The sequence below is a fragment of the Ochlerotatus camptorhynchus genome, unplaced genomic scaffold, assembly GCF_037179485.1.
Source record: "Ochlerotatus camptorhynchus isolate MF236.1 unplaced genomic scaffold, CSIRO-AGI_Acam_v1.1 ptg000135l, whole genome shotgun sequence".
NCBI lineage: Eukaryota > Metazoa > Arthropoda > Insecta > Diptera > Culicidae > Ochlerotatus > Ochlerotatus camptorhynchus.
In genome coordinates this window covers 1,845,516-1,871,058 of record NW_027040625.1, presented here as the reverse complement: position 1 = coordinate 1,871,058, position 25,543 = coordinate 1,845,516, and the positions used below count along the sequence as shown (strand labels likewise).

The 25,543-nt window shown below is 40.1% G+C and overlaps 1 protein-coding gene across 2 annotated transcripts in view; it reads right to left on the bottom strand.

Annotated features, from left to right (window-relative positions):
- S (Star) overlaps positions 1–25,543 on the bottom strand; it is a 150,482-nt gene that overhangs the window by 15,368 nt on the left and 109,571 nt on the right. For both annotated transcript variants that reach the window (XM_065220866.1, XM_065220865.1), the window contains exons 3-4: positions 8,184–8,617; positions 7,915–8,088 (exon numbers count right to left, since the gene is read on the bottom strand). In XM_065220866.1, the coding sequence (XP_065076938.1) occupies positions 7,915–8,088; positions 8,184–8,617 (608 nt within the window). The remainder of the gene's footprint in view (positions 1–7,914; positions 8,089–8,183; positions 8,618–25,543) is intronic.

Here is a 25,543-nt window from a genome sequence, read left to right as displayed (position 1 = left end):
TTTCCAGGTTACAAACATACACTTAAGACTATGATCTCCATTATATCGCAATTACTTGATACTAATAATCAGTTCCTGCAAGAATGATTAAGCCATTTAGAAGACTTTTTCAATTTTTATTAACGAGATTTTTAGAAGACACAGTTAAATATGGTAGACAATTTGAAATGGTTATGGTGAAAAATAGTTTCTCAAGCTTCCCCCAAATGGTGAGTTATTGTCCCGGTTACTGTAGCTCTTTACTATTATGATAAATGCCATTAAGTATCATTCCCAAGTGACATTACAAGTTTTATCGAGGTTTTAAAGCATTCTATAAGTCTAAATCATGGTCTACAGAACCCTCATAAAACCAAAATTGTTACTTGGGTTCTGTCGGGCACGAAAATACGTGGACTGTTCCTTTCTCTTTTGCTCCATTCAAGCCGTCAAATTGAATTGACGGACGAACTTCGAGTCGTGTGAAGTCAATTTCATTTATATAAGGTCCAGGCCAACAGGCTTAATTGTGTTAGTGAAATGTGCAAATGTTTAGAGGGGATCGTATTTCATTGCAATGTTCATCTTTTTACACGAAACAGCTATAGCGGCATTGACGTCAATCTCACTGTTGACAGCAGGGAATGTTGGTAGAGTGACGTCACCATTTGAGTGCGCAGTAATGTTTACAATAGTTTTGCTTCCAACACCAGCAGGCTGCCTGTTGGCACATACCTTATATGAATTCATTGGTGTGAAGTCACCAATATGAGGTGTTGGTGAAAAAAGCGATTTGCCTTGCGTTACAACTGTCATTGGACGGATGAACGCATGGTTGTTTGGATTGCACTTTTTCGGTACACAATCGATAAAAAATATTCAGAACAAAGTTACTTTTACTCTGATTACTGCGGACTCACTCAAGGCGCTTGTCACTTGGGAGCCAGTGTGAACTGTCAAGCAGGAGCCAAACATTCAGAAGCAGCAAATGCAGTTACTGTTCTTATCTACCGTCAAGCATTGAAATCTCTTAAAAATGCTCTATACTTTTTCATAAAACATTCTTAATTTCAAGCTCAAAGATAAAAACCAACAAGCTTAGTGGTGAAAGTATAAAAACCAGCATAGTTTTTATGAGGCAGCTGAGTTTTCAATTACAGTAAAACATACTTTGGCGAAACATGTATGTAAACAAACTTTGATAGAGTCATGGGGGCTCGAGCACTCCTGGCTCAGAGCTTTTGGCGGGAATCAACTGAGAAAGAGCAATTCAATTTTAAACTTGAGAAAATTTTCAAGCAGTTTTCCATTGGCTTGCAAAATAAAATTGGTCGACTCCGCAGTACCCAGCTTTTACTTAATTTGGAAGGAACGATGCATAAGCAAAAAAGTTCCCTGATTGTTTTGAGAATTCCCTGATAATTGGGTTCTTTAAGGGTATTGATGTAAATGCATGTTCGTAATCTGCATTAAAAATGGAACCCAAACCCAAAATTTCATCAATTTTGGCACACTGGAACTATTTTAAACAAGTACGATTACATTTGCCAAAATCACCTAATTAGCGCCCCTCGGTGTCACTTTGTATGGGAGCGAGCTGTCAGTTTGTCAGTTTAGTGTCAAACAGTGAAGTTATTATTTTGCTTTAAATCATGATTTAAAAATCGAGATGAAAGTGCGTGGGGTTGAAAAACATATCGCTGTGCTCTGAAAACGAAGCTCTTTCAGATGATATATAAAAACCGATATATTTTTCAAAATTAAAGAACCCAATTCCCTGAATTTAGAGTTCCCTGATAATTCCAGGTTTTCCAGGTTTTTTCAGGTAGTCGCCACCCTGTCTAAGATCACCTTTAAGAAAGTTCTATGACCGTCGGATCCTTAATGCACTCCTTTCGGCTTCTAATTGAAAAAATTGATGCAACGGAGGCAGATAAAGTAGAGCATCTAAAGGGCGAACACGAAATTATTGCGACACATTCAACAGGGCATAACTTTTTTACCATTGGGTAAAAATCAACCAAATTTTGCACACTTTCTCATTGATGTGTATTGTGTACATGCTGTCAAACTCGAAGTCGTGTTTTTCGGTGAACCAACGCGAGTTGAGAGAACAAATTCTTTCCAAACACCTGGAATTTCCTGACCTGTCGCACCGGCAGTTGGGAAAAATGTTGAACATTCACCATTCAACCGTCTCCAGAGTGTTGAAGCGGTTCCAGGAGCGGTTGACGTTGGACCACGGCAAAGGAGCTGGAAGAAAACCGGGACCGGAGAACAAAAAGACGGAGGGAAAGGTGAAGTGGATGATTAAATCAAATCCCAACGTCTCAAGCCGTGATTTGGCTAAAAAGATCGGCATGTCGCAGAGCTACGTCCAGAATGCAAAGAAGAGAGCTGGACTACATACATACAAGGTACAGAACTTCCCAAACCGCTTTGAGCGGCAACAATCGACGGCTAAAACTCGGGCACGGAAGCTCTACGAGAAGATGCTGACAAAATATGGCTGCTGTGTGATGGACGACGAAACGTATATAAAAGCCGATTTTAAGCAAATTCCGGGGTTGGAGTTTTTCACCGGCAAGAGCAAGTTCGATGTGGACGACAAATTTAAGAAGAAGAAAATGTCGAAGTTCGCCTCCAAATATCTCATTTGGTAGGCCAGCTGCTCTTGCGGACTGAGGAGTGAGCCTTTCGTGACAAAGGCACAGTAAATGGCGAGATCTACAAATCTGAGTGCCTCGAGAAGCGCCTTTTGCCGTTCTTGCAGCAGCACGACGAAGCTCCACTATTTTGGCCAGATTTGGCATCATGCCACTATTCTAAAAGTATCCTGGAGTGGTATGAGGCCAATTCTGTCCATTTTGTTCCAAAGGACATGAATCCGCCAAACTGTCCGGAGCTGCACCCGGTGGAGCAGTACTGGGCAATAATGAAGCGGGAATTTCGGAAGAGCAAGAAGACAGTCAAAGACGAGAAGGACATGTTAAGAAAATGGAAAAAAAAACTGAGAAACTGGTACCGGATGACACTGTAAAGACTTTGATGGAGGGCATCAAGCGAAAATGCGTTCAATTTTACACTCAAGGCTCCATCGATTAACTTTTCTTTTGATTTTTGAAGTAAATATATGTATAGAACTACCCTAAAATTTTGGTTTGATTCTAAACATTATAAGAAAATTGGCATGACATTTTCGGTGTCGCAATAATTTCGTGTTCGCTGCTCATTGCACCAGTTATTGAGAGTGTGGCTAGTCTTTGCAGCCTCCCCAGCTTCTTCTGAGCTGATTTTTCATTGGTTTTAGGCCTCCAAACCAATGATGCATAGGTTATTCTGGGTCTATGGATCAATCGTCAAATAAGGATCATTTTAGGTTTTAGGCCCCATTTCCTACCAAAAGTTTTTTTTACTTATCCAAAGAGCATTTGTTGCTTTACTGATGACTTGCTCTATATGCGAATTCAAATTTAGTTTGCTGTCAAGAGTAACTCCCAGATACTTCACTGTGTTTGAAAGTTCAAAAATTATTCCTTTCAGTTTAATATTATTAAGGACATTTTTTCTTCTTCGTATGAATGGTACAACAGTTGTTTAAGATGGATTAATATTCAATCCTTCGCTAGTGCACCACGATGAAACATAATTTAAAGCAATTTGCATTCTATTTGACATGACATAGTCAAATTTTCCACGCACTAATAAGACTATATCATCTGCGAAGCCAATAATCTCGAAGCCCTGTGCTTCTAAGTTTTTGAGAAGGTCATCAGCTATTAAAGACCACAGTAGAGGTGAAAGAACACCTTCTTGAGGACACCCTTTTACAGCTCTAACTGTTATGGATGAGCTTCCAAGGTTTGCTGAGATTTCTCTTTTGCTAAGCATTTCGTTAATCCAACTAACTATGCTTTTATCGAACTCGTGTTTCATCATAAAGTTTTTCATTGAGTGATAAGATGCATTATCAAATGCTCCTTCAATATCAATGAACGCTTCTTCTTCTTCTTCGCATTTCAAGCTTATTGCATATCGCATATTAGCTTATTACGTGCTCTCAACTTAGTGTTCTAGATGCACTTCCACAGTTATTAATTGAGAGCTTTCGATGCCTGTACCATTTTTGCATTGGTATAATTGTGTGGCAAGTCCAATAATACTTCTATGCCCAGGGAAGTCGAGAAATTTTCCAACCCGAAAAATTCCTAGACCGGACCGGGAACTGAACCCAGCCCTGGTCTTGCTTTGTAGCTGCCCCTTCACCGACTGAGTTAATGGAGGCCCCCATCAACGAACGCTGCTAGCGAAATTTCTTTTGATTCTAATGATTTTTTCTAGTTTTGTAACCAGCGTATGAAGAGCTGTTACTGTTGATTTACCAGTTTGATATGCAAACTGATATTTATTTAAAGGAATTGTAACCAAGTACTTTGACTTTTTATACTCATCTATTATTTTCTCCATTGTCTTCAACATAATAGAAGATAGCCTAACCGGCCTGAAGGATTTAGGAGACGTTTTATCATTTTTACTAGCCTTTTGAATAAATATAACCTTAACTTGAGGCCGGGTTATTGGAAAATAGCTTAATGTTAAGCTTGCTTTAAACATATCTGTGAGAATCCCGAGCAAAGTCCAGCATCAAAATGACAGCAAATTGAAATCAAGTTTTGATATGAACATCAAACTGAAATCATAATTTGATTTCAGTCTACGCAATTGACAAATTTCCCGAGCAAAGTCTGAGCTCAAATTGAAATCTAAATTTGATGTTGTGAGTTCGCTGATAATGATTACTCGGGTGGCTGTCGTTTTGGTCGTTTTAACAGTTAAAATATCAAAATTGAGAGCAAAAAAATCTTCCTGTGACATCACATTGAAAACTATTTCTGCTATCAGTGAGAGCAAACTGGAAACTCAATTTGATATCCATTTTTCCTGTTGATAACAAAACAAGTATTCAATTTGATGTTATGCTAAGGCAATGAAAACAAATCCGCAACAACATATTTTTGAAGAGCAAATGTACAGCAAAATGAAAACAAAATTTGTCAATTGCATTAACTGAAATCAAATTAGGATTTCAGTTTGATGTTGATATCAAAACTTGATTTCAATTTGCTGTCATTTTGATGCTGGATTGCTTGGGTTGATACCTAATTTTGTTTTCATTTTGCTGTACATTTGCTCTTCAAAAATATGTTGTTGCGGGTTTGTTTTCATTGCCTTAGCATAATATCAAATTGAATACTTGTTTTGTTATCAACAGGAAAAATGGATATCAAATTTAGTTTTCAGTTTGCTCTCACTGATAGCAGAAATAGTTTTAACCGTTAAAACGACCAAAACGACAGCAACCTGAGTAATCATTATTAGAGAAATCACAACATCAAATTTAGATTTCAATTTGATCTCTGACTTTGCTCGGGATAGGTGTCAATGTTTCTTTACGGATTTTTTTCCAATACTACTCCAGAAAGTCTGGATTTAAAGGGCGAACACGAAATTATTGCGACACCGAAAATGTCATGCCAATTTTCTTATAATGTTTAGAATCAAACCAAAATTTTAGGGTAGTTTTATACATATATTTACTTCAAAAATCAAAAGAAAAGTTAATCGATGGAGATAAAGATAGATTCCCAAGATTCTGCCCTAATAAACAAATACTATACACGAACTGTATGCCGGATGGGTAAACTATCCAAAAAAATGGTTTGGATGATACCCCGAAAACGTCGTTAAGCTCTCTTTTATGGTTATTTTTATTAGGGTGGGGCTTTGAAATTTGTGTGGGTTTGAAAATATAACTTTTCTTCAAAATTTGGGATTAATAACAATCTTCGTGATGCAAGATTTGGAGAAAAAAATGTGGGAGTTTAAAAATTTTCCAAGATCACTGATTTGAAAAAATTATATCATATATATTAAATAGTCGTGCAGTCATAATTGCTCTGAGACTTGGAAGTATTTTAAGAGTTAAAACAAATTACATTACATTCGATAGAATCTTGCGGACAAGCCCTGGATATTTCAGTAAAATTGAAAAGTATTCAAAGTGATGATTTAAAAAAAAACTATTGAGTAGGATCCAACATAGTTTTCAAAGGAGAAGTTCAGAGCAGAATTCCAGAATTATTCTGACATGAAGTCCTTAGAAAAAGTTAAAAGAATTTGTAGGGATTTCTGTTGAGAAGATTGCAAGTTCTAAATTAAATTATTAGGTAATTTTTGAAGAATCCCAAGAGAATTATGATGAGAATTCAACAAGAAACAGAGTTCTAAGAGTGTTCTGGCGAAATTTCAACCCTAGTGTAAATGATCAAAGACCTCCAACTAAATTTATTGCAAAAAAATTGCTAATAATTAGAAAGAAATTCTTTAACATCCTCCAAGGGGTTTCTAAATAATTCCAAAGTTCGAAAGATTTATTCTAGAGTTAAAAGGAAATTTTGAAAAGGATTTCAATGAAATCAAAGTCTTCCAATAGGTTTAAGGGAATTCTAAGACGGATTCCAAACAATTTCTTAGAAAGGGTTTCAAGGAAATTCCAAAAAGAATTCAATGGTAATTATTACGCAGAGTGTTTTCTGGTTAATTTTAAAAGAATTCTATAATAATTAAGAACAGAATTCCAAGTTCATTTTGAAATTCATACCATGAGAATTTTTAATAAAATTAAAACCCGGGAAAAGAATAGTTCAGTTTCAGTTTTTACAAAATATTTGTTTCTTAAGTTCAGCATCTTCAATATTTTGTTTTAAGGCTCATGCACTTTACATCTGAAATTGAATCGCCAAAATCAATTTGAAATATTGCTGAGTGATTAAATTCTAAGAACATCTGAAGAAAATTTTGCAGCAAATAGAGAAAGACATTCATTTGGTAAAAAATCACTCTGTTTTAATGGTTTATTCTGAAATTCTGGTGTGAAAATGTATTCCTATGGTGTGATTAATTTATTTTTCCCGGTTCTCTCATCGAATTCCCGGGTTTTCCCCGGTTTTCAAGGTTACTTTTCAAATTCCCGGATATTTCCCGGTATTCCCGGTTCGCTGGCCACCCTGTTTCTGCAATCTAGCAGCAATTGGAGTATTTTCAATGTTTTCACATGTATCCCTCCAATCCTTTCTTTTTGATCTTCTAATTTCCCTATTATAAGCTGTAAGGGCTTCTCTATATTGATCCCATTGCTTTGTTATTTTTTGCCTGGTTAAATAGTTTCCGGGCTTTCTTTCGAAGTTTCTGTAAAGTTTTATTCCACCAAGGTACATCTCTATTGGTAGAACGTTCCTTTGCAGGACAGCTATCGTAATAAACCTGTTGAATTAAGTCAGAGAGTTGTTGAGAATGTTTATCGAGTTCAATGTATGTTTTTGAACATCCTCTCAAGCTGTTTACTCCAACTATAAGTTTTGATTTATACTGCTCCCAGTTAGTTTTTCCGGGATCTCTTTATTTTTTCAATGAGCTGTTGATTTACTTCATAATCTAATACGTTTTGCTTGTGACCAGACAAAGATTCTTCGCCCGATATATGCCAATTCTTGATTTTATAACATCATCATATTAAGAATTGGCCATAGCCAGAACCAAAATCCTACATAAAAACTTACATTGAAACTACATTGTAACAGGAAATGGTATTATACATTTATCAGTATTTCATTAGAACTCTCCGACGTTACCATCGTTCACACACAACATCACATCATGGGAAATTTGCGCTCAATTCAGCTTGGACACTTTGAAAACAAAAATCGATTTAACTATCCTCCCCCCTCCCTTCTGGAACCATTCTCATAGCCTTCGAATAAAGCTTAACTTGCATGATAACACCTTTTACCACCCTCAAAACCGACATCCGCTGCGACGGCGGAAATCGCCCTTTAGTGCGACGGTTGTATTCTATTATAGCAATTATCCTCCTACCTGTAGTTCCTGTCCCTGACAGCCGAGGCTGAGCAAATCAATCGAGGTCCTGTTCACAGCCAACATCAGCGTGTACACCGGGAAGCACTTGACACGTGGGTGGAACCACTCGGTTTCTTCGTCCAGCACGCTGTTGATTCGCACCTCGCTGTCGTCATCGTGGTGGAGCGTAACCTACGGTAAAGGGTAGAGGGCGTGAGGCCGATAGCTTAAAACCCAGACAAACAAATCGACCGTCAATCAATCATTCGATGTCATCGCGTACTAACCTCCTTGGGGTAAGTGTTCGGTGATAGACAGGCATGAATCACTTGCACGTTGGGACGGAACGCGTTCTGTTTGCGGAGGGAAAAGTACTTTCGCGGATCGGGTTCCACCAGGTAGCCTCCCCAGTTCATGGTTTCCGCTAACCACGGTGCCGTCATCATGGAATCGCTGATTCCGGTTAGCGATTGGAAGAACGTTCCGAAACGTTTCTTGCCCAACAGGTCGGAAATGAAGTGCGCCATCTCCGGCGTCAGTTCGTGTCGATTGGTAAAGTTCAGATGCTCCATTGGGACGTTGGCGTTGCGCATGAAGGTCATCGGGTACTTCTTCATGTGAATGTCCCGAACGTATTTCACCAGCGCGGGGTTATCCTGGGGAACGCCCATCAGGTCGTAGTCGCGGGACATGTTCAACCGGAACTGCTGGTGTCGAATTTCTGGAAAAAATATGAACGAAAGAAAAGAGAAACGCTTTAGAATATGAACGGATGAAAGCTCGTTGGAATTGACATTCTGGAAACCCCTACCCAAGAACTTCGCCACGCACTGTTATTGAAGTTATCGAAAGCAATTTCACCGCTAAATCCCATTCACCTTGAACTCATTAACCTGTCTGATCTGACACGCCGTTAAATAATCAGTTGGTACATGGCGTTGGCATCGATCCATTGTGTTGTTGTTGTTGTTGTTGTTGTTGTGTCTCGCGTGCCACCATGACCATGTATTTTCGAAATACATGTGCCATGTCATTTCACCTGGCCACCTGTTCCACTACTTGCTGATTGAATCTTGAAATGGAACGGTCAGATTTCGAACGACAGCGAGAGAGGTCATTTCACTGTCCATGCATGAGTTTTTTTTTTTTTGCTGCCCTAATAGCATCCGTTGCGGACAGCGTGGAATAAAAAAATCAATCAGTTCTGGTGCATTTTCCAATGTGTCAGATTTGCCCCGTCTTTTCTCTTTCAATAACACCATGCCCGTTCTCGTTCGAGTCTCGGCCCGGGGATTTCCATCGGCGCACCCGACTCACTCTGCAGACTCATTCCGGACTAATCAGAGGGCTCGCGACGGGTGTCTAATTAACCAAAGGGCAGAACTAACACTTGTTGTTCTTCTGACGCCCGTCTACACCATCGTACTCCAAATAATCAGTTCTAACCACCTACGTCCGGAACGAACCATTCGTACACATTCGAGGTACGTTCGTACAACGATCCGTAATCCATAGGGCCCAATCCGACGCCCCGGCCCGCATTATGTGCTGCAGCCCTCAAAATGGAAAGCGATACCATCTACCGAGTAGGAACGCAATGACTGGGGAGCAGCGGCGAAAATTACACCCAGAATTTGACCCGGATAACCACAAGGTGGAAAGCATAACAACACCAAAAACAACCTCTCCGAGGGCTCCGAAACAGACGCCCGCCGACCGACGACGTAGGTACGGGGGAAATTCGAAAAACCACAGAACATATAATTTTATAACTGGAGGATGCGGTATTTAAATTAATTTATTGGGCTTCTTTCCTACCTCTCTCTCTCTCTGTATCCCTCTTTCGCTCGGTCTTACGATATCGATCTGGCGTGTACTGGGACCGACGACGGACGTCGGACGATATCGTCCAACAGGCGTCGCTCTAGTTTATCCAGCACGCTCATTGGTGGTCAAAGCGTTGTTGGTTGGTGTCCGAAGTAAGAACATAATTTCAAAGGAAATTGCAGTAGACAGAAGTATTTAGTTCGATTGTGGTGAATGCAGTGAATGCACAGCGCACTAACCATAAGTATGATTGGTGTCCCCAAATCTGAGCCCATACACACAACGTAATCGAAACGTTGAAGCTACGTAAAAAATCACATAAGTTCTCACGTTTTCCTTTTCCCTCAGTTTTACGTGGGAATCCAAGGGAATCCCGACGAAATACACTTACATTGTTAATTACATTTACGTGAAGTTCACATACAATGTTTCTATGTGCGTTTCACGTAAATCTTATGTGATTTCCACGACTGAAAGAAGTGTGGTGCAAAGTATAGCAACATTATGATGTGCTTGTATCCGTTATTCTTGTAAAAAATGTAAGATATAGGGAAAAGTGGGGCAATGTGGCCACCCGCTTGAAAATCAACTTATTGGACATATTTTACAAAAAGTCTATTGCAGGCTTAACACGGGCGTAGCCAGGTTTCAAGCTAGGGAGGCGCGAAAAAAATAGTATGGAAAATTTGACCGAATGCCATTTTACCGAAAGCCTTTGTGTTGCTGAGTTTTTGAAAACACAGTTAGACCCAAAAACACACAACATCAGTAATTTTAGGAATGGTAAAGATGACTCTATTATTGTTGAGTGTGCAACAGCAGCTAATCTAAATGATGTAAAAACTGGTATTGAAAGCAATCTGTGTGAAAATATAGTGCTGTTGTTCCCACTTCGGTGCCAAGATTGAAAATAGTGGGCATGAGCGATCAGTATTCCTCCGATGTCTTCATTGACTCCTTAACAAGTCAAAACGAAGACATCACTATAAATTATGTAAAAGTAGTGAACATGTTTGAAAATCCACGCTTCACTTATAACAAGTTTAGTGTTGTAATAGAAGTCGATGTCGATACGTACAAATGTTTGTTATATATGTATGTAAAGGAAACCACTCATTGTTGCAGGCACAACCATTAGACAGTGGACTGTCCACCTCGTACGACTTGATCAAGTACAACACCTGATTGTATTCAATTTACCATTGTATGAAAGGGCCAAAAACGGAGGGCGAACCTGTAAGCAGAGACACTTACGCTTAGTCCGCGGGATTAAAGAGAATCTCCTGCCAACAATAAAATCCTACAACCCGGTAATGTACAAGCCATCGCACTAGGGGATGTCCCAATGAGTGGGAAAGAAGAGCCCGCCTTCAATTCCCGAACTGTTAACGACAGGAAGTTGGCAATTCCACTCTCCCCATCTAAATCGCTTCAATCGGGTGCCCTGGTTGGACCGTCTCATACCCAGCATATAATGTGTCATATAATAATGGAATGAATGTTAAGAGAATAATAAAGGAAAGTTCTCACCCGACATGTTGCAAAGGAATCCATTACTTAACGGCGATTTCGAAGAGCTCCCATAGATTAGAGGACGATTTATATCCTTCTACAGTTAAACAAAAACTATCACTTCTGAAAGACTCTCGATAGAACTACACGATGAAAGCGTGACATCCGAACACGTTGAACCGGCCACCCAGGCAGCGTTGCCAGGTCATTTTCTGAAAAACCTGAACCAGTCTAAATATAAAATCTGGACGAATCTGGAAAGCTCATATACAATCCTGTTTTTAACATAATGCTACTGATATCAAAGTGATGCGTCAATCTCCGTAAAAATCCAGAATGTTTATGAAATCCATGTTTTAAAAAATATATAAAGCCAACTTGTTAGCATTGCTAAAATCATCCAAAAGTTAAGAAAAGTATTGACACAGTGTTCCCAAAAAGTTTAAATATCCATTACGCAGCATTTCAAAATTGATTTAAATTTTTGGTAAAATACTGCAGAAAATATTTTTAAGATTATAAGGCAGCAAAGAGTCAAGCAACTTTGATAGTATGATTTTTTTTAACTAATAGACGATTTAGTCCTTAATATTTGATACAGTACCAGAATATGTCTTGTTATTAGTTTTAAGTAATTGTAATATTACTCTGCGATTGATCAGACTTCCAATTTCATTCTTGACATCATACAGCTCACAACACTCGGTAGACCAGTAGGCAATTTTATTTCAAACTAAAATTCTCCTGGCTAAAGTGAGAATCAAAACCTAACATCGTGGTACTCACACACAGTTTACTTGAACTACGGATAACTGCACATGACCATTACAAATAATTGTATGCCAAAGAATAATATTATTTTATAACTAAAATGAAAGTCTGAAAGCGTCATTTTTGCAGTCTCAGAATCTTGAAAGGATCCTAAATTCTGGAATTTATATTTTTCCTGGCTCCCAGATCATGAAATTGTTTGTTAGTCTGAATATACTTCATTTACAGAGTTCAATTTTAATCATCCTAGAATTTCATCATACTTTTATTCTGGATTCCCCTAAACTAATCTTGATAATATCCAAACTTATAACATTCTAAGAGTTCTTAGCATTATCTCTTGTAATCTCTTATAAATTGCTCTCTGATTCCACAATTCCCTCAAGCTGGAAATAATTTCCAAGAATTGAAATAATTTTGTCTCAATTTTTACTCTGTGAAATTCCCGGAGAATATTCTTAATAATGTCCTTGGTACGCTCTTCAGAATGACCGTCACATTCTTCTCAGACATATCCTTTGAACTGCTTTGTAGGTAATATCAGAATTGTTTTAAAATCCTCTTCAGTATTTCCTAAGTATTCAAGTACTTTGCCAAAAAGGCCTTGAAAGTTTCCCATAATTGCCAGATTTCTTAAAAATTAATCTCCATAGAAACATTGGACAGAATCCAATTGAAATTATTTTCACGATTCGTATCAGCATTCTCCTTAAGTTTCATCTTAAGAATTTTCTATGATTTCTCTTCCGAATTCTAACTATTTCCTTTCTTCACAAAATCTCCATGCAATTGTCATTAGAGTTTGCAAAAGTCAATTTATACCGTCTTCACTTCAATCAAAGGTTGCACAGACTGCATACTTACACTTCACTGTAAACTATTTTCAGAGTTCCCTTAAAATTGTGTAATCTAGGGCAATTCAGAATTCTAAAGTATTTCAGACTGCTAAGGTAACTCAATATTCACAGGTACTTTAAAACTCTATTAAGAAATCTAATTAATTATCCTCAAAATCACGAACATACTTCAAAGTCCTGGTGGTTGTCTAGATTCAAAAGCCTTGCTAATTTTCCAAAGCTCAATTTATTGTTTTCAAACCTGAACAGTTTTCGATTTCTCTAAATTCCAAAAGTAAGGAACTTCCTTCATATTGAAATATTGATTTTTATAAATCCAGGATTCAAAAAATAAATAATTACAGTCAAAATCTAAACAAAAACTCAAAATCAAACAAAAACTGGCTCGATATTTTTAAAAATTTGAAGACAGTTTTCAGCCAACAATGTAAAGAAAATGTTTCAATTTTCATGATTCTGCAACCCATTGCAACCATGTTGTAACAATTCCATGTATGATGTTGCAATAATGTCCAACGTTGATGGCCTTTAGTAATTAAAGTAGTAAGTTTGGCTTTTCTTTATAAGAGGGTCCATTCCAGTGATATTTATAAAGCAGCACATTTTAAAAATCTGGAACATATTTAAAAAATCTGGAAATAAACGTGATCTGTCTGTGTATCTGGCAAGACAACTGAAAATCTGTAAAATGCAGATAAATCTGGAATACTGGCAACGCTGCTCCCAGGAGGCAATGCAATTCGCAGGCACACTTACAACCGCTGGTTATAAAAAAAAACACAGTTGAACGGCATCAAATAAACGTCACTCTCGCGAAAGCACACCCGTCGTAGTCGAACGGCAAAAAAAAAGGAATCGGTGGGCAATTTTGTGATACGGAATTTACACTGAAAATCAACCGGGAATGCACGAATTTCCCCACACCCAACTGCGGAACACGTTCAAAAGCACTTTTGGTACACTTTCGATCGAAAACACTTAATTTTTTCAAAAATAATTGCGAACGAACTAACATCATAAACTGAAATTAAAATTATCACTCGCGATGCCACAAATTCTTGTCCGGGAGAAAACAAAATTAAACAACTCAGATAGCGCTAAATCTTATGATGCTTGCACACATGATGAATCATGTTTTCTTTCTCGATTCTAAAACTTCTCGGAAAGCGAGAAAACACACGTATAACTGTCCGGGAGGTGCCAGCGCTAATCCGGCAAATGCAGCCAAAAACTATGAAAGCGAACACACGCACAAAACAGAGAGCAAACTTTAAACACAACCGTATCCGAAGGGGTTCGAAACTGCACTCCGATACGTATAAATGTTTATTATGTGCGAAAAAAGTAAATGTAGGGTTTGATCGGTGCTCGATAGCTGCCGCGATTAATGTGTTGAGATGCTTCAAATGTGGGAGATGCTCTAGGTGCAGCCAACAACACAAAACGTTGGAGTGTACATCAACTGTATTGAAATGTATTAATTGTATGAAAATGAATAAAGAACGAAAAATGAACTTGGACGTCAACCATGCCGCATTTAGCTCGGAATGTTTGCTCTATAAAAGACTTTTTGATCAGAAGAAAAGCAGCTTGCGTTTCAATAAATGGCAGCCAAGTTCCAGGAATGTGAATTAATTCGATTTTTTGTATTTGAATATTACAGGGTTGTCAACGAACTACGTAGCATTGCGTCAGATTGTTGAAGAAAAACATCATAATGTAGAAACTGAAGCTTTTGATCAGTATAGTATTCCGGGATATATTGTTGCTGCTTTTTTATCACATTCTAGACACACTGGCGGTGTTGCTATTTATGTCAAATAATCAGTTCAATTCGACCTTCGTATCAATGAAGTTAACGATGGTAACTGATTCTTGGGCATTACAGTTGTACGTGGCATGAAGATGGGTAATTAGGGTGTTTTGTATCATTCTCCCAGTTCTAGTGACCAGCGTTTTGTTGAAGTTTTAGAGCACTGACTCGAGGCATTCCTTGATTCTAGTAAATTGAATATTTTAGCTGGTGATTTTAATATTAATTGGCTTGATAACCTTAATTCAAATCATTTGAAGCGTTTAGCTGAGTTTTTCAATTTAAAGCAAACGGTAAATGAGTATACGCGTATTTCCAGGCACAGTAAAACTTTAATTGACCACGTTTATTCTAATTTTGATTCCATTTGTTCAGTTGCGGATACTGATTTGAAAATAACCGATCATGAGGCCTTAGTGATTAATGTCTTAGACCATGTTAACGATAACGATAATTTTGTAAAATTGAAGTGCTGGAGGAAATATTCGAAGCAAGCTGTTTCGAATCTTGTTGAGAGGAGCGTGGATTTTCTATTCGCGGCCAGTAACTTAGATGAATCCACACCTGTTCTTAATAACACTTTGAAAACGTGTACCAATCAACTAGTTGAGCAAAAGTTTGTTTCTTTGAAAAACTCGAACAGCTGGTCCAATTTGGATATTTTGCGTCTTAAACGGAAAAGGGACAAATGGTACAAAAAGTTTTGTAGATCAAATAATGACAATCATTGGAATAGGTGCACAATCGCGCGTAATAAGTATTCACAATCGATAAAGAAAACTCGTTGTGAATATGCACAAAGGAAGATTGATCAGCATCAAAACAACAGCAAAGAGTTATGGAAAATTTTGAAATCTTTATTAAAACCTAGTAATTGCAAACCGCGGTCCATAACTTTTAATGGCACAATAGAACAGTCAGAACAAGTAATTGCATCTAAATTTAATGATTATTTGGTCGACAGTGTTTCATTGATTAATCAATCCATTGTATTGGTCGATGAACCTGACGAAATAAAACAGCCAGTAAATAGTAGTTGTAGCTTTGAAGGTTTTCACCCAATTACATTAGATGAACTTAGGGTTAACATTAGGAAAATCGGCTGGAGTAGATAAAGTTAATGCTAGAGTTATTCAAGATTGCTTTTATGTCATTGGCCACATCTTGTTGGACCTTATTAATGAATCATTGCAAACTGGACATGTGCCGCACATTTTGAAGGAATCCTATTCATAAAGTTGCTGGAACGATTAAAGTCGATGAGTTTCGTCCCATCAACAGGTTGCACACATTAGAAAAAAATTTAGAACTTTTTGTTGAAGGCCAGCTGTTGGAGTATTTAAATAGTAATAGTTTGTTGTGAAACCGCGTTGAATTTGGTATTAGCGAAGTGAAAAAATAACTTTTTTTTTATTTTAAACGCGCTTTTGAAACAATTTCTAGGCCATTATTGTTAAGATCAATCAAGCGCTTTGGAATGACGACTGCTGCATATAAATGGTTTGAAAGTTATTTGTCTGGCAGATCTTAACGGACTGTTTTTTAATGATTCTGTTTCCAGTCCCGTGGGGAATAACCTTGGAGTGCCCCAGGGTAGTGTATTAGGGCCCCTGTTATTTATTATGTATATTAATGACTTGCGACGTGTTTTACGATTTTGCGACACTAATCTTTTTGCAGATGATACTGTGTTATTCATTGCAGCTAATGATTAAGATGCCGCCGTTTTACACTTGAATGAAGATTTGCGTTCTCTAAGTAGATGGTTGAAGTTGAATACAAGTAAAACTACATTTGCGGTAATTTCGTGGAATCTATTAAATGATAACGTCTCTGTTGTAATTGATTATGAGACTATTGATATCGCTGTGAAGCAACTGTAAACTCTAGAGGGAAGTTATATCTGTAACTGTAACCAGTTCGATTATGTTTGCAAACCTGGTTAAATTGTCATATTTAATTACCTTAAAGATACATCGTTCAGCTCAAACCTTTGTAGGGGTAAGAGGTGGGACCATCATCATCAACATAATCATAATAAATTTACATGGATTTATTTGCGTAGATATATGATAAAATCTTCTAACTTTGCATCAAAATAAATTTGGAAAATATTAATTAAATTGAAAATTAAGATACAGGCAATTAGAAGACTACTAGGACCAAAAACTGTCTCACTTACCCTATTGAGTATCGAAAGAGGAAAAAAAAAATCTCCTTTTGTTTAGATACCTGGGATATATTTAAAAAAAAAAATAGCTAAGTGCGTCATAGGTGCACTTATTGCGCATTCCGGTTCCTGTATCACAACGTAAGTGCCAATCACTAACGCCATGGAAGGCGACTCCACACATGACCCTTACGTAACATATCGAACCCACTAACCAGGGTGGCAAGTGAATTTCCATTTTGAAATTCCTGGTTTTTTCCTGGTTTCCCTGGTCAATGATTTAAAAATTTCCTGGTTTTAAAAAACATGTATTTAAAAAAAAATTAATAAAAAAATAAAGTTTTTTGAAATTCATAGGAATTTCTTAAATATCGTAGAAGTACCACGGAGTTCGTAGAAATTCTCAGAAGTTCGTAAGACTTCCTTCAAGTTCAAAGAACTTTCTCGAAGATCTGAGGATGTCCCTGAAGTTTGAAGGACTTAACTGAATATATGAGAAGAGCTTCCCTGAGGTTCATACGGCTTTAAATATCGAAGGGTTTTCCAAAAGTTTGTGGGTCTTTCCTTAATTTCTTGGAAATTTCCTGAAGTTTGGAGAGCTCCCATGAATTTCGTAGGACTACCTGTAGTTCAATCGTAGTATTGAAGACTTCTTTGAAGCTAGGAAAAAATCCATAAGTGTCATAGGATTATCCTTAAGTTTTAAGCAATGCCTAAATGTCGTGGAAGTTACATTAAATCTGTAGAAAATTCTGTCAAATTCGTAGTTATTCCCCAAAGATTAAAGGACTTCTCTGAAGATTCGGAGAAGGATTCTCTGAAATTTGTAGAACTTCTCTGAAGGTTCGGAGAGATTTCCTGACCGTCGTAGGTCATCACAGTAGTTCACAGGATTTTCCTGAAATTTGTAAGACTTTCCCGAATTTTGTAGAACTTGCATGAAGTTCGAAGGCCTTATCTGAAGTATTTAGAAATAGAACTTTTTTATTGAACATGTTGAAAAGGTACTTCAAAGTAGTTACGCGTCGGCACTGCTTAAGTCTGCTATCAATTAAGCACAAATCATACATGCAATTGATTCGAGAACAAAATTAAATTAAAAATAAATACAAAATATATTTACTAAATTCTCAAAGTAAATTTTGTTCATCAATGTTTAGTTGTGTGAAAGAATTAGCTTGAACAAAATGGTTAAGCTGGGATTAAACCCAGATTATCTGGGGTGAGAAAGCAAAGCATTCACGCTTAACACTCAACCACCGACGCCGTCTGATGTGTATTGTTGTACGACTTCTGATCGTCACCTCCATCTTTGTAGATTTGAGAGACAATATGTCATGCCAAAAGAGGGATAACTGTATAGGGGAGCTAATTTCTGTCATACTAAGCACAACCCGCATTTTAATTTTCTTTGCCGAACGGGTTTGAACAAAAAATGGAATGTTTCTATCAAAGATGACTTTCAAATTTATTTACCTTTTCGGTACGTATGATTAGATTTGATTCCAATTCCATCATACGAATTACAATTCCGTCCAAACACATTGAAACGTCATTGGATCCACTTCGGCATACGGGTGAAGGCAGAAACAATGGATTCGCTAGCAGCGCTTCTTTTGTTTTCGAAAAGAATGGATGTAAATATTTATACTATGCGTTCATATAGCCGTTGTTTTGTAGCTTTTGAACTTAAATATATCGTACCAAACGTATGACTAATTCGTTCACACCGAAATCATTTAAAAGTTTGATGATTCGGCTCGATATGACGGAAACAGGCGCTTATGCCGAAGTAGTGCTCTACCCTATTCGAAAGAAAAAAAAAATACACATGCCCACAGCTCCTGGACGAAAACAACAACGGATACAACGTTGGTGGTGGTGATGACGATGGAGACGACGACGACGACGGCGACGGGAGAGTTGTAAAATAATCCACTACCGGTGTTAACCATTTTATCTTTCCCTTCATCAGGTTGTCGACGTTTTTTTTTTCATTTTTGATGATGCTTCTTTTCCTCTTTTTTACGTTGTTGTTTTTTTTTCGTCATACGAACCTGCCACAATTTGCCGCAGGGCTTTCCCATTCGAGCCGGAGTTTGGTGGAGACCTCGAAAATTCGACCTCCTCTCCTACTAAATGCTTCTTGAGTGCTCATACAACTTAACGGTTACCTTTTTTTGTTTGGAGTGGCAGGGGGTGGTGGTCTGGGGGTTGGCGAAGGGTCAGAGGCCCAAACCACAAACCACATTATGCGAGCGAGCGAGCGAGCGAGGGCTTTTTGATACTTTGGGTTTTTCCTTGGCCCTAGAGCTGATGCGGTTTTGTTTTATTCGTTGCTCATCCACAGTATGGTTTACTTCGTTCCTACGAGATCGTCAAACCGGGGTGGGGGGGAGTCACAGTAGAGTAGAGCAACCTGTCGGAATATAGTTAGTGCTTGCTGGAAAGCGACGATGGCCTTCGAAAATTGGGGACGACCTGTAACGCACCGCCCACCACCGTTCCCGCAATGGTTCGTATTTGTGGCAGGGCCAGATGGAGGAAATCATAGTGGGACAATTTTAGAGAAGGTAGTAGGGCATGGAGATTTCATTTCGACAGTTTGTAGTACCCACAGAAAACAGCGTGGACAGTTTAACGAAAGCTACTTAGGTAGCTTGGTATGTATTTTTAACCGTAAGACTTTTGATTAAGTTGAGAGTGATTAACGTCATGCCATGAAGGTTAAACAGGAAAATTGTCGAAACTAGGATTCTACAAATAATTCCGAGAAAGTAGTTGTCATGTGACTACAAAATAATCGTAAACTGTGTGCCTAAGGTAAAAGCGAGTAGTTGCAAATCTCGATTAGCAATTTTCCGGATATTTCCCGTTTTTCTCCCGGAATTTTGAAAATTTTCCCGGTTTAGTCATATACGTTTGAATTAAGCATAAAACTGAATGCGATTGAGCCGAAAGTTAAATGGGTCATTTCTAAGACATCAGGCACCTTTGCTGGACCTTGAATTTGGTTCTGCGACACGTTCGAAGCCTTCGCTCAAAACTTTACAGGATCTTATTTGATCGAAAGTTCTTGTCAAAATTCTTCTAAAATAAATTTGAAATTCTCTCTGGAAGTCCCTTGAAAATATCTTTATGACAGTCTAGAAATTAACTGTAGAAGACTAAAAAAAATCCTAAAATTCGTCCTAAGATTTTCTTTGAATTTTAAATTTCTTCTAAGAATTCACTGGAGCTTCCATTTCTTAAATTTGCTAGCAATTCTCCGTAAATTTATGGAATTCTCATTAAAATTCTTTAGAAATTCCATTCGAAATGCGCTTGGAATTATCCTCAGAATTTCCTTATACGTAGAATTATTTTGAAACTGTAACCTTAAAAATTCGCTTCCCTTGGTATTTTGCACGAATCCTGGAATCCTCTTCACTTTTAAAAGTTGTAGTAAAAACTCTCTTAGAGATTTTCCTGAAGCTCTTTAGAAAATATTCTCTGAAAAACATTGGTGTCATCTCTAGAACTCATTCCAAAATATGCTCAAATTTGTTTTGGAAAAAAAACCTAAAATCTAGTTTTTCAAAGTGTCTTCCTAAAAATCTAGACCAGTCCAAGGGTCTTGAAATCTTATTGTTTTCGAAGAGAGGACGAAGTTTTCTAGATTTATCATCTTTCGGGTTTTTCCAGTTTTCCCGGTTCACTGGTAACTCTGCATTTAACATATGAAACACTTGTTTTTAATCCCATTATGTTTGTTTTGGCTTGAGCACATTTTGAGACCCAGCTCCGCAAGAAAATTCCTCCGGTGGGAAATCATAAAAAGAGCGCTTTCACCTCCAACATTCTGTAAGTTAATTCCATCTAAATTGCAATAGCAGCAACATTACTAAGTCAGTGCCGCCAGAATTTTCTGAGGCATAAAATCTCTAATCACGCCTTCCTTCGGAAGGGAAGTAAAGGCATTGGTCCCCGGTCCATGATTACAATACTAAAACTTTACTGAGAACCTAATTTTACGTGCTAACCAGGTTTTCAATGTAGACCTAGAATACTCAATAAAACCACTCTATGCTGTCAAGGCAATGCTTGTCTACACAGCCAAAAAATAATTTTGATATCACATCAAAGTGGATGCACAAAAATATGGTGTAATATTACTTGCCAAAAAAGACAAAATTATCATTAATACAGTGCATGAACTGAAATTACTGCATTTGTTTATTTTTATGGCCATAAAAATTACATGAAATTTTCGACATGATTGTAGTGCATCCTCTTGGATGTAAACATTTATTTTTTGCTGTGTAGTTATTATTCCTCATTGTGTTCTTAACAGGTTGATTAGCTCATAGAACTAATAAAATGAGAATTTAGGATAATGATCGTGGTTGCTTTTCTCGATATTGAAGGTGCATTCGACAATGCATCTTACTACTCAATGCGTTCAGCTATAGAAGCAAAGGGCTTGGATAACTGCCTCATTAATTGGATAATAGCAATGCTCACAGATCGAGAAATATCTGCTTATCTTGGAGATGCCTAACTAACTATAAGATCGGTGAAGGGTTGTCCTATACTATCACCCGTATTGTGGTCTTTAGTAGTGGACGAACTCCTTAAAAATTTGGCGGAACAATGTTTTGAGGTGATTGGTTACGCTCAAGATGTGGCCATTGGCCATGGCTTGGAAAATATGAAATTACGATTTCTAATCAGTTACAAACTGCGCTCAATTGAAGCTCATGGTGTAGAAGAGAGGGCTTAAATGTAAATGTAAATGTCGCAGAGAAGGCGGAACAGAAGGAGCCGAAGTCTACCCAGACGGACGCCTTCAACTTCGCGGGCAACAACACGATGTCCAGCGAGGCCCTCCACTTTGCCGTTACGCAGAAGCGCGATCAGCCCTCACCCTCGCCAGTAAAGGGCGCGGTACACCCTAAGAGACGGAAAGTCTCTGCACAGGTGGAGTGCGTGGCGGTGGCCCATCAGTCCACTGCATCAGTGGACGTACCGCAAAAGAGAGCTGGAATAGCCAATAGAAACTCAGTTGAGAAAAGTAGCGGCTCCAAGCAGGGTGGGAAGCAGGGCGGTAAGAAGGGCGCCCCCCGAAACCTTCGGACAAAACTGCCCCCAAGAGCAGTGCTGCCCGGAACAGGAACAAGATGAAGGGCGAAGCTCTCATCTTCAAGACGGAAGCGTCGAAATACGCGGAAGTCTTGAAGAAAATGAGAACGGACGAGCATCTTGCGGAGATGGGCAGCAACGTGAGGAGCATCAGGTGCACTCGTACAGGCGAGATGCTCCTGGTGCTCAAGCGTGGTGCTAAAGACCAGGGACCAACCTACCAGAAACTGGTAAAGGAGGTCGTTGGTACTGGGGTGCAGGTGAAGTCGCTAGGCTCGACGATCACCATCCAGGTCAAGGACCTGGACGAAGTGACGGAGGCGACCGAGATAGTCACGGAACAGTGTCAAGTTGAGGTACCGCAAACAGCGATTACTTTGAGGAAGGGACTGTTTTCCACCCAAGTGGCTACCGTCAGGCTCTCGGCAGCTGATGCCAGAAAGGCGGTAGCCGCAGAGAGGGTGCGAGTGGGCTGGTCGGTTTGCCCCGTTAGTATTCCCCGACCGGTTACGGCTTGCTTTAGGTGCTTCGGTCAGGGCCATGTGGTCCGTGACTGTAAGAACACCGACAGGAGCAAGCTTTGCAGATGGTGCGACTCGGAGGGCCATAAGGCGCGAGGTTGCCAAAAGCCGCCGAGGTGCACTATATGCGCGGAGAAGGGGAATACCCCTACCAACCACATGGCAGGTGGCCCACGCTGCCCGGGGGCCAAGAGCAATGCTGCTAAGGCAAAGAGCAATGCTCAGCCATGTTCGAGGTAGCGCAGTTGAACCTGAACCACTGTTCGGCTGCCCAGCAACTGCTGTGGAAATCGGCAGCGGAATGGGGAGCGGATGTCGCAATCATCTCCGATCCGTACCGCGTCCCAACCGGCAACGGTAATTGGGTCACGGATGCGTCGGGGATGGCGGCCATATGCACGATGGGGAGCTTCCCCATTCAGGAGGTAGTCGTGTCCAACTCGAGCGAGGGATTCGTGATCGCCAGGGTTAATGAAGTATATTTATGTAGCGAGCAATTCTCGCAGATGGTGGACAGACTCACTGCGGTACTTGTCGGCCTAAGACCGGTGGTCATTGCGGGCGACTTTAACGCATCGGCGGTGGAGTGGGGCAGCCACCACACCAACCAGAGAGGATGCATCCTACTGGAAGCAATGGCCAAGCTGGACGTTGTACTATCCAACACCGGCTTGGTTAGTACCTACAGAAGGAACGGTGCAGAATCCGTCATCGACGTGACATACTGCAGCCCAAGTTTGGAGGGCAACCTACACTGGAGGGTCGATGAGGGTTACACCCATAGTGACCATCAGGCGATTCGGTACAGTGTGGGGCCAGGTGAGAGGCGAGTGGCAGGAGGAAATCCTTCCTGTGCTCGAGGCTGGCGGACGTCGTTCTTCGAGGAAGAGGTCTTCGGAGAAGCACTGAGGCGGGAGCGAATAACCCCGGATCTGACGGGGGAAGAATTGGTAGCAGCACTGACAAGGGCGTGCGATACAACCATGCCTAGGAGAGCCTATCCCAGGCATGGCCATAGACCGGTGTACTGGTGGAGCGAGTCGATTGCTATCCTCAGGGCGTCTTGCCTCCAGGCGAGAAGGAGGATGCAACGAGCTCGTAGGACTGAATCGCGGGAGGAACGCCGTGTCGCTCTTCGAGCGGCTAAGGCGGCCCTCAATAAAGAGATCGCCAGACGCAAGCGCGCGTGCTTTGACAACTTATGCCAAAGCGCCAACACGAACCCATGGGGGGATGCCTACAAAGTGGTCATGGAAAAGACCCCTGCGTGACGGCACCCCCGGAGAGATCACCAGCGGTACTGGCTCCGATCGTTGGGTTCCTGTTCCCGCGTAGCGACATAGACTCCTGACCGCGGATACCAGGCGCGGATCAGGGAGAAGTGTCTAGAGTGACGAACAGTGAACTTGGCGGTATTGCCAAGTCGCTGGTGGTGGGCAAGGCCCCGGGCCCAGATGGGATCGCAGTTGTGGCTCTGAGGGCGGCCGTTGCGAAAAATCCAGACATGTTCCGTTCTGTTTTTCAGACTTGTCTGGACGTAGGCATCTTCCCAGATGCGTGGAAGCGGCAGAAGCTGGTGCTGCTCCCGAAGCCAGGAAAACCCCCTGGGGACCCGTCAGCATACAGACCCATCTGTTTGCTGGACACCACTGGGAAACTGCTTGAGAGGGTCATCCTCAACAGGCTGTCGGCCTACATCGAAGGTGTAGACGGCCTGTCAAGCAGCTAGTATGGGTTCCGTAAGGGCAGATCCACGGTGGATGCCATCCGCGACGTCATCCAGACGGCAGAGGTGGTCCATCGGAAACGAAGGGGCATTCGTTACTGCGCGGTGCTAACCTTGGATGTGAAGAACGCGTTCAACAGTGCGTGCTGGGGGGCGATAGCCCGCTCGCTACACCAGCTCCAAATTCCCGGAGGGCTGTATAAGATTCTGGAAAGCTACTTCCAGAATCGTGTGTTGACGTACGACACAAAAGATGGCGAAAAATGCGTTAGAGTCACCGCAGGAGTGCCACAAGGCTCCATCCTGGGCTCGGTGTTATGGAACGTCATGTACGATGGACTGTTGAGGATAAAATTCCCGGTAGGCGTGAAAATTGTAGGTTTTACCGACGATGTCACGCTGGTAGTCTGCGGGGAATCCCTCGAGGAGGTAGAGCTGACAGCGGCTCACTGCGTCAGGCTTGTGGAGGAATGGATGAGAACCAGGAAACTGGAGCTCGCCCATCACAAGACGGAAGTGGTCGTAGTCAACAATTGCATGTCAGTACAGCATGCGACGTTGACAGTCGGCGGAAGCACAATTAGATCTGTGCGCTCTCTGAAACTCTTGGGGGTTATGCTCGATGATAAGCTCAGCTTCGGCTGCAAGAGACCCGAGCAAAGCTGAACATCAAATTGAAATCAAAATTTGCTGTTATGATGTAAATTATTTTGAATACTCCAGTTGATCTCATTTTGGTTGACTTAACGGTTAACACAGCAAAAATGAGAGCAAAATTTTACACTGTTGAAGCAAACGGAAAACTAATCCTGCTTTCAATGAAATCAATTTGATTACTGATTTTGCATTCATAATGTTTAACTTAATACGGGCCTAGAGTAAATGGTTACCATTCATGTTTCTCAAGCTGAAAGACTTAGGCTCCAATCTCACCGCGGGCAAGTCACGAATGACCTAAAATGTGTTAAACAAATCAGATAAAAGATAATCATTAGTTCAACGACAGATGAATTTCAATTAAATTTTAAACAAGACGTAAACAGCAGAACTTCAAGTTAAGTTGCTTTCATTTAAAACGTCTTGACTGCATAATGAAAGCACAATATGATATCAGACTTATGTCGCAACATTTGAAATCAAAATGAGTTTTCATTATGATAGGAACTGCACACTTTAATATCGATTTGCTTTCATTTTGTTAACCGACTTTGCTCGGGGAGCGTCTATGGCTGTGGGGGCATTATCCCGTATGATGTCAAACAGCTCGGCAGTGAATGCCAGTAAGCGCAGGCTCCTCGCTGGGGTCGTAGTATCTATCCTCAGATACGG